Here is a 10,180-nt window from a genome sequence, read left to right as displayed (position 1 = left end):
CTTTTCCTCAATGTGAGCTCTTATCTCCGTAGAGGGAGTATTCCTAGGTCCTGAGAAAGGTTTGACTTGGGCTCAAACACACGCGTTCTCAAGCACTGCGATATGAAATACTAATGAGGAAGTCAGGCGCTAAGCCTTAAGGGTTTCTTATCTCCGGGCATTAACCCACCACTGAGAAGGGGGAACCAGGGAAGGACGACTGACCTGGCATGTTGGACCCTGTCCGCTTTGGCTCCAGCCACTTTGATCTCGCGCGTCTGCCTAATCAAGTTCATCTACTGCCGCGACTGCTCAGATTCAAAGAACAACATTAAACAGTTTGATTATCGAATGGTCATTTCCCTCTTCCCTCCCCCCACCCCCGATCTAATTTCCAAGCTCCAGTCTCTCGCCTCCCTCTCTAAACTTCCCATCAAAAGAGAATTAGTTCTTCTTCCTTCTTACCCCCTTTTGATGTGCAAATTTCCTTTTCTTTGCACATTTTTCTCGCAGTGGCGGGAGAGGGGAGTGGCAATTGAACCATCTTAAAGCCTAGGACTTCTCTCAACTCTGCAAACCGCGACTTTAAAGGGTTAATAACCAGCTTGCACCCGCCACCTGGCCCTCTCGCAGAAACGTTTTGCTAGAGCCACTGAATTACTGATCGGCTCGTATTTAATACTGAACATTATTTGTGTGCACGATAAACGAGTACTGTTGTAAAGGAGAGGGGCGCTAAGTGTTTTTGCAGAGTAGCCCCATTAGGCTCTGAAAAGTCTTTAAGATCCAGATAATCCAACCCCTACTGCAAGGCAAGGGCACCCAATGTTTCCAGAGTTCCTCCCGCCTCCTGCGTTTATTAAACTCGTCTACTCTAATGCTCACTGATAACCGTCACCCCGAAGGTGAGCTGTGCCAGCGGAGCGACTGCGCAAGGGAGGGGCGGGGTGAAGAGTGTCAAAGGCCCCCCTTCATGTACACAAACACACCCCCTCCCAGCCCCTCCCAACGCTTTGAAATCTCATCCCGGCTTTGTTGTCTCCCCCTGGAGGGGCCGGAATGCTCAGAGCCCGCAGTATAAAGGCAGCCGCGGTGGCGGTGGCGGCGCAGAGCTCTGTGCGCCCCGCAGTCAGGACTCTGGGACTGCCGGAGGCTCCCGGAACCCTGACTGTGCAGCCGCGCACCAGCACGGTTGCCTTGGGGTCCAGGCTTGCAAAGTGACATTCCTCCTTTCTCTCTCTTTCTCACTCTTGAGTCCTTCTGAGATGACTGCTCTGGGCACAGTGGGAGCTGCCCGGGTCTTGGTCGCCCTAGTAGCCGCGAGTCTTTGCGGCCACCCTCCGCTGGGAGTGAGCGCCACCTTGAACTCAGTTCTCGTCAATTCCAACGCCATCAAGAACCTGCCCCCACCGCTGGGCGGCGCTGCCGGGCACCCAGGCTCTGCGGTCAGCGCCGCGCCCGGAATTCTGTACGAGGGCGGGAACAAGTATCAGACCATTGACAACTACCAGGTGAGAGGGGTCGCGGGGATCCTGAGATGCTGTGACCTTGAGGGGGTCTCCTTAGGAGAGGAGGGCGTAGAACGTGCTGAGTGTGTGCGGTTCAGGGCGCATTTGGAAACTCTGCATTCGGGAGCAGTGGGCAGCAACAGCTTTTGGAGAGGTGAACAGATAGGGACTGAGATGAGCATCCGGGTCCAGGAGTTGCGGGTACTTGGAATCCTGGGTGCCTCACCTTCTCGCCCCCTTCTCACAGCCATACCCGTGCGCAGAGGACGAGGAGTGCGGCACCGATGAGTACTGCGCTAGTCCCACCCGCGGAGGGGGCGCGGGCGTGCAAATCTGTCTCGCCTGCAGGAAGCGCCGAAAACGCTGCTTGCGTCACGCTATGTGCTGCCCTGGGAATTACTGCAAAAATGGTGAGTCCTGTAGCTCCCTCTAGGACTCCAACCGTCCTGCCTTTGAGCGCCTACAGGATGGGAGAGAACGGTCTCCGCTCTGCGAATGCTGCGGCGTCACCTGCAAATAGGTGTCAACATGCAGGGTTCCGGGTGAAATATCTTCATTGCGAGTGTTCAGTCTGGGAGGGGAGAGAAGTCCGGAGGTCTCGGAGTCTCTCAATGAGTTCTCTTCCTCTCTGTCTCTCAATGAGTTAACGTGACAGCTTGCCTCTTAGAGGACCCTTTCATAAAAATTTGTCTGGGAGACCAATTGAGAAAGAGGATGCAGAGGGCGGTAGGACCATGCAGAGAGACCAAAGAAACCAGCGTTGGCGGTTAGCTACCCTTTCCATTTTTCTTACGGTGACTCTCGGGGCTTTCCCACGCTAACCTGTCTCTCATGATCTCAGTTGAAACTGTTGTCACCTGGAGGACAGTGATTTATCTGCACTGATCATTTTTTAAGGCGAGATCTTGATACTCTTCAGCCCCGTCCCTTCCTTCCTTCCCCCTCCCTCTAACCTCCGCTATGTTAAAATAAGTACTCCTCCCCTCAACCACAGATCCACTAAAATTTAATGTTTCAGAGGGGTAGATTTAGACAGCCAAAGAGGTCTCCAGAAATACACATACAGGGTGGCGACCCTCGTTAGGACCCAGCAGTACTCCAGGATGAATTAACTAAATCTCTGTAATAAAGAAATTATACAGTGAAGTAACTGGTGGGTGAGATTGTAGTCTTCTAGGCAGCTGGAATTGCATTTGCTTAACTTAGTCTGGCAGTACCCATATAGCACCAAGGGCAGAGAAGTTATTTTTAAGAACATTTTTTTAAAGTGACCAATTTTCTTTTTCTTACCCCAAGGGTGATATTAAAATGAGCAGAAATCTCACTTGCCGCTACCACAGTTGCCAGGAAAGTATTTTAAATGGCTATACTGGGGATGTTGCATATGATGGTACAGTGTAACACATTAGTGCTTCTGCCTCTCCCAGGAGTTTTGCATTAACACTAGAGAGGAAGTTTTACTTGTACATCACTACAATGGGATATCTCGAGTTGATGCAGGCACACGGGACTGTCGCTGTCAGAGCTGTTGGCAGTAACACATTGCAACCCTGGAGTTACTCACTATTTCCTGCTTCCTTAGGAATATGTATGCCTTCCGATCAAAATCATTTCCATCGAGGGGAAATTGAAGAAACCATCATTGAAACCTTTGGGAGTGATCACAGCACCTTGGATGGGTATTCTAGGAGAACCACACTGTCTTCAAAAATGTATCACACCAAAGGTGGGTTAAGGACTTTAAGATTTATTCTTCTTTGTTAGCACATCAGAAGTGTCTTTTGAATTATTTGAATGAAATAATGTAGGTTTAGCAGTAATCATGTACTTTTTCCACTGTCTCCTCTTTCATAGGACAAGAGGGTTCTGTTTGTCTTCGATCATCAGACTGTGCCACAGGATTGTGTTGTGCTAGACATTTCTGGTCCAAGATCTGTAAACCTGTCCTCAAAGAAGGTCAAGTGTGCACCAAGCACAGGAGAAAAGGCTCCCATGGGCTGGAAATATTCCAGCGTTGTTATTGTGGAGAAGGTCTGTCTTGCCGGATACAGAAAGATCACCATCAAGCCAGTAATTCTTCTAGGCTTCACACCTGTCAGAGACACTAAACCAGCTGTCTGAACGCAGTGGACTCCTTTTATATAATATATGCTATGAAAACCTTTGATGGCTTTTGTGAACTCAGTCCTAAGGATGTACAAATTCTGTGGTTTTAGTTAAGCATTCCAATAATACCATCTGAAAATGTGGAGTGTAAGAGCTTTGTTTCTTTATGGAACTCCCCTGTGATTGCAGTAAATTACTGTGTTGTAAATTCTCAGTGTGGCACTTACCTGTAAATGCAACAAAACTTTTAATTATTTTTCTTAAGGTGCTGCATTGTCTGTTGTTCCTCTTTTATGTAAATTTTTGTACACATTGATTGTTGTCTTGACTCTGATAAATATTCTATATTGAATTGAAATAAATAATTTCAGCTTATAGTTCCTAAATGCATAGCCCTTTTCCCTTTAATTCTAGAGCCTAGAAGGCAAGGAGGTCTTAGAATGACAAATGATAGGTATCTAAAATTTAACTTGAAAATATTAGCTTATTTTCTGAAATGTACTCTCTCAATGCTTAAATTATATTTCTAGGCTGTGATAGTTTTTGAAATAAAATTTACATTTAATATCATGAAATGTTACAAGTATAGATAAATTTGGGGATTGTGATCTTAAGGGGGAATGTGTGTATGTATGTGTGTTCTACAAGAATAGAAATGTGACATGTTTAAAGATGATCAGAGAAATTATATTGTCTAAATGTAAGGCAATATTGATCAGTTCTAGAGTAACTTTAAAGTAAATGTGTTCATTGATGAGAAACTCAAATGATCATGGTAGTATGAGATTGAATCTTACATTAATACTTTCAAAAATAATTTCCAATAAATTAGTAATATCTCCTTAAATGGTCAATACATATTGGACAAGGAAGGAAACTGTCCACATAATTAATGCCAAAGTACTTGGAGTTTGGCAGGAAGAGGATGTGTGTGTAAATACAGTAAATACATGCAGATTTTGTACCAAATAAGTTAATTTGAAATATCTTAAATACTACTACATTCAAAGACTTATTCTAATTACTTTGATTTTAAAATAATTATTAAATAAAAATCACAAATCCTCCCTCATTCCACTCTTTTCTTCTCTTGCTAGGTGAGTTGAATATTTCAAGTTTTGCTTAAACTGAAATCTATTGATTAGAATGAGGATAGGGATATGATGTTTAAAAGAGAACCCACAGAGATGAAATCTAAGCTGTCGATACAGTTTCACTTGCCAGATTTGATATAGTTTATACTAGGGAAAGGGGAAAGCAACCTTCCCGATTTATATTTATTCTGTAGTATTCTGAAAGTCTGCGTGGAAACCACAAAATGCTGGGCTTAAGGCATTCGAAGGATAGTAGTGACTGATCGTTTGTCCCCAAAGTTTCCTTAAATAACGCAGATGTCCTAGAATGTTTGTTGTTTTTGTGTTCCTGGAAGTGGTTCAATTTCAAGGGGCTCAGCCAATGGGACACAAGCCCATTGGTTCTTCACTGAGAGAGGAACTGGCAGGGTGTCTGTTGTTACATTCTTTTTGTCTGGAAGTCTCAGCTTCCTCACCCAGGAGAAACCTTTTTCGACATGTGCCTGTTTTGTGAAGTGCCAGGAAGGCCAATTCTAAGGCCTGCCATCTCCAATAAAGCACAATAGAGGACAGGTAACAGGAAACCCTTTCTTCAAAAAGAAGAGTCTTCTGTTTAAAAGGGGGAAAAGAGCAAATGTTTAAAGGACGCTGATTATTGGATCCCTTCCTTTCTACAGGAACTGACTGTGGCCAGAGACTCTCAATCTCTGCACATCTCAATACATCTACCCTAGTTCTAGGGTAGAACTAGGCTTCTTGCTTATTTCTAGATGGGAGGTGGGGAGAGTTGGGGGGAGGATATGAAACCAACCAAGGGGGGATGCCTCTTCTTTCTATCCAACTAAGAAGTTAGGGAGGGATTTCCATAAAAAAGAAATCCTGTGTGTTTATAAAGTTGGAAAAAAATCAAGAAAACTGCAGATATTTTATTAAGTGGCACGGGAGGCTGGAAGATGGAAATCTGAATCAATACAAATTCAAAAGAGGATTATTTAAGGACTCTGGAACATTTTAGATAATGGTGGCTTAAAATGTTTTGTTGTTTTTTAACTTTTAAACAATTTATTTGAATAGAAAATACATGCACATGGGGAAATTTCACAAGGCATTTTATCAAATGTTAGTATACTTTACACACTGCCCTGCACCTTGCTCTTTGTACTCTATGTGTCTTGCAGATCATTCTACATAGAAAGGTGACTCATTCTTTTTAATGGTTGCATTAAATTTGCCATGTTTTGGAATGGCCATACCATAATTTATTAAACCAATGCTTTTTGATAGACATTGTTGTTTCCAGAGTTTTTACTCTGACAAATAAGTGTCATGGGCATAGAACTTTTGTGTTCATGTGCTGGTATAGCTGTAGGATAATGACTGATTTTTGAAGCAAAATCCCAAATCAAAAAGCATGCTTTCCGTAGCTACTCATAAAGTCTGCGTGGGCAAAATGTCAAGATGCCTACTTATCACTGATCTAGTGATGATTAAGTTCTTGCTGAATTATAGCAAGGGAAGAAAAGGGAAATACAGGCTTATCCTAACCATTTCACATCAGTAATCTCTGGCATTCAGTTGAAGGGAGATTTGCTCTAATTACTTTGATTTTAAAATAATTATTAAATAAAATCACAAATCTTTCCCCCACTCCCTTTTCTTATTGTTCTAGATGAGTTGGCTATTTCAAACTTTTTAAAATCTATTGATAGGAATGAGAATGGGGATATATGTTTAAAAGAAAAATCACAAATATACAGCTTAAATATGACTATTCATATTTCAGCAGGTCAAAACAATTTATGGATTTTTCCTCATGGTAAATCAAGTTGCACTAATTCCATAAAAGTAGTAACAAATTTTAATTATACTAAACAAAGTATAGTTACAAATTTTTATCAGTTTCAATATTTCTAATTGCATAGTTAAATTAGCATTCACTGCCACCTATGAAAACTGCAAGTGAAATTATTAAATTTTCCTTCATTTTTACATTGGCTGTATTATCTAACTGTATCATGCTACTTTCTTTTACAGTTTTTTAAAAAATAGTGCTACTATTAGGTTTATAGGATTTCATCAATTGAGTTCTATGATTACAATTTCCATATCTTCTAAAATACTACTCTGAGTACAATATCAAAATATAAAATAAATACATTATTTCTACATTAAAGAAGCAGAAAATAAGTAATTTACATAATTTAAGCATCTAATGTATGTGTATGTGTACATATGTGGGCCTTTAAATGTTTGGAGTAATGGTGACTTCTTAGAAATAGTCAATCACAGCAATAATCTAGGACTATAATGTAGGTAAAACCAGGGAATTTTAATTCAATAAACATTTATTTAGCCTGCCATTCCCAGTAGGCACTATGCTAGCATTTGAAAAGATGTATACAATATTGGTCTCTAACTTCAAGGAACTCGCCGTTTAGCAAGGCAAACAAGAAACAAACATTAGTACTGGGAGTTGGTTTAGTATAGTGGTTAGAAATACAATCTCTGGAATCAAATAGACTTGGGGTACCAAGTCTTCTTCGGTTTCTAACTGCATGGTGGACAAAGGCTATAACCTCATTGATAATATGGGTAGAATATAGACTTTAGAACACATACATCATAATAATACTTACCATTATGTCTAAATCACAGTAGGCACTCAATTTTAGGTCTTTACTTGTGAACAATAAAACATATATTACATATAAATATCTGACAACAGATTAAAATTAATTAAATCAGCTTGTAGCTGCTCAGAAAAAGCTACACAGAAGAGGTGGCATTTGAACCATCATCTTCTTAATGCCCTTTTAATTCAAGGAATAAAATCACTAACACTACAGAAAGCAAAAAAGGAGACATAGGTTGGAATGATAGCTCTCATGAAAAACAGTGTGGAAACAACCTGTAGACCGGCTTCATTAGCTTGCTCATGATTTCTGCTCCATTGTAATTCCGTCCCCAATAGAAATGACCTTCCAGCAAATTGCTTAACCTCTTAGAGACCCCATTCCAAATTCTATTTTTTTTTTCTGGTTGGAGTGAACATGGTTTAATTAACAGCAAGGCTGATTTCAACAGCTTCAGGTCTTACACAAACAGACAGAAAAAGAAAAAAAGACAAAAAAATAAAAAACCACCTCCAAGATAAAACAAAACCAGATTCCCAGCTGAAAGTTCTGACTGGTTTAGCTTTGATAATGGGTTTTCCTCTGGTCCAACTGACTAGTGTGGCTACCCAGTTCCTAACACAGAAAAACAACTGACTACGTTCAGTCCACCTTTAATAGAGACTATGGGAGTTCTACAAAAATGAGTGCGTAGGCACAAGTCCCACGTATCATGTCTATGACAAGCTAGTTTTTGAAGGATGAGAAGGAGCTCACAAGGTTGAAAAGAGAGGCAGAGAAAGCAATGTGAGCAAAATTATGGAGTCATAAAAATAAAAACACATACTATGTTGAGAAAAGAGCCAATATTTCACTGTGGCTAGAGGGGAGGGTACCTGGGAGGAGGACTTTTCTTACTTTTGGTAATACGGTTTGTTGTATAGGAAAAACAGATTAAAACTCTTGATTTTCAGCAACAGTTATTGTATTAGGAGGCAATGGAGTTGAAGAAGGTATTTTTGAGACATTCTTTTTTTTCTCAAAAGATTACTAGACTATCTTCACAACCATAGAGATTTTTTTTTACCAAAAATGTTATAAAAATACAAATATTATTTGATTTCCAGCAAGAGTTATCATATTAGTAGAGTTGGATTTAAAGAAATTATGTTTGAGACAATTCTATTTCTAACTAATGTAATTAATACACATCTTTTACAAATCATGATGCACTTTTTTGTGCCAAAAAAATTTATAAATTAAAATAACATTATGTGGTCTCTAAATATTAGTAAATTAAAATTACCTTATTATAATAACAACTCCCTGCTATTATAAACTATTGAACAAATTCTACAACAAAAAGTAAACTTGCCAGAAGACATGAAACATGGCCGAGCATGATAAATCCATATTACATTTTATAATATTTCACAATAACCTTCTCCTGATGAGCAAAAATTACTTCAAAAAGGAATCCTATACTAGGCCAGGGGTGGTGGCTCATGTCTGTAATCCTAGTACTCTGGGAGGCCAAGGCTGAAAGATTGCTCAAAATCAGGAGCTCAAGACTAGCCTGAGCAACATAGTGAGACCCCATCTCTACAAAAAAACCAAAAAACTTAGCCAGGTGTGGTGGTACGCACTTATAGTCCCAGGTACTGAGGAGGCTGAGGCAGAAGGATCACTTGAGTCCAGGGTTTGAGGGTGTAGTAAGCTATGATGATGCCACTACACTCTAGCTCAGGCAACAGAGGGAGACCCAGTCTCAAAAAAAAAAAAAAAAAAAAAAAAAAAAAGAGTCCTATATGGAAGCTTTTCATGTATCTGTGATACACTGAAGTTCAAATTAAAAGCAGACAATGGTTCAAGCATTTATCATTATTATTGTGTTTCTCTTCATTGTACTTTGCAGATATTGTATTTTTTATAAATTGAAGGTTTGTGGCAACCTTGCATCAAGTGAGTCTATTGTCTCCATTTTTCCAACAGCATGTGTTCACTTCGTGTTTTTTTGTCACATTTTGGTAATTCTTGCAATATTTTAAACTTTTTACTTATTATTATATCTGTTACAGTGATCTACTGTCAGTAGCTTTAATGTTACCGTTGTAATTGTAATCGTTTTCAGGTGCCATGAACTATGCCTGCACAAGACAACAAACTTAATAAATGTTGTATGTTTTCTCACTGCTCCACCAACCAGCCTTTCCCCCATCTCTCTTCCTGTACTTGGCCTCCCTATTCTCTGAGACACAACAATTAAAATTAGGCCAATTAATAGCCTTACAATGGCCTCTAACTGTTCAAGTGAAGGGAAGACTCACACATCTCTCACTTTAAATCAAAAACTGGAAATGATTAAGCTTAGTGAGGAAGACATAGTAAGTTAAGATAGGCCAAAATGTAGGCCTCTTGGTCCAAACAGTTAGCCAAGTTGTAAATACAAAAAAAAAGTTCTAAGGCCCTTAAGAATTATGCTAAATCTATTCTGCCTGTGCTCTATAAATGGATGAAAAAATAAATCTGTTTATAGCACAGTTTACTGAATATTTTAAGCCCACTGTTAAGACCTACTGTTCATAAAAAAAGATTCCTTTTGAAATATTACGGCTCATTGACAATATTTACTCTGTCAACAATTTATGTGTTATGATGAACTGACATGGTATATAAGTCACACAAATACATAAGTCACTTTAGGAGGACATGGCCTTTAGTTTCAACATCTTTATTGGTGAGAAAAATCTCACCTTTCTCTTCCTGACAACAGTTAACACTCTCAGGCAGCTTGGCTTATAACCTTGCAGGCAGGAAGATTGAATTCCATAGCTAATTTAAGCAGAAAGCTGGAGACAAGAAAGAAGTTAGAAATTATTTATTCTGGAAGCTCTGCATATTT

At 39.9% G+C, this 10,180-nt stretch overlaps 1 protein-coding gene across 1 annotated transcript; it reads left to right on the top strand.

Annotated features, from left to right (window-relative positions):
* The first annotated feature begins 1,085 nt into the window (after positions 1 to 1,085).
* On the top strand, positions 1,086 to 4,433 carry DKK1 (dickkopf WNT signaling pathway inhibitor 1). Its single transcript, XM_069460663.1, has 4 exons — positions 1,086 to 1,490; positions 1,735 to 1,897; positions 3,070 to 3,213; positions 3,342 to 4,433. Exons 1-4 carry the CDS (start codon positions 1,245 to 1,247, stop codon positions 3,593 to 3,595), a joined length of 807 nt encoding a protein of 268 aa, XP_069316764.1. The 5' UTR covers positions 1,086 to 1,244; the 3' UTR covers positions 3,596 to 4,433.
* Positions 4,434 to 10,180: the final 5,747 nt, after the last annotated feature.

Source organism: Eulemur rufifrons, chromosome 28 (genome assembly GCF_041146395.1).
Source record: "Eulemur rufifrons isolate Redbay chromosome 28, OSU_ERuf_1, whole genome shotgun sequence".
In the NCBI taxonomy this organism is placed as follows: domain Eukaryota; kingdom Metazoa; phylum Chordata; class Mammalia; order Primates; family Lemuridae; genus Eulemur; species Eulemur rufifrons.
The sequence above is the reverse complement of the archived record's forward strand: the minus strand, read 5'-3'. Positions and strand labels throughout refer to the sequence as shown.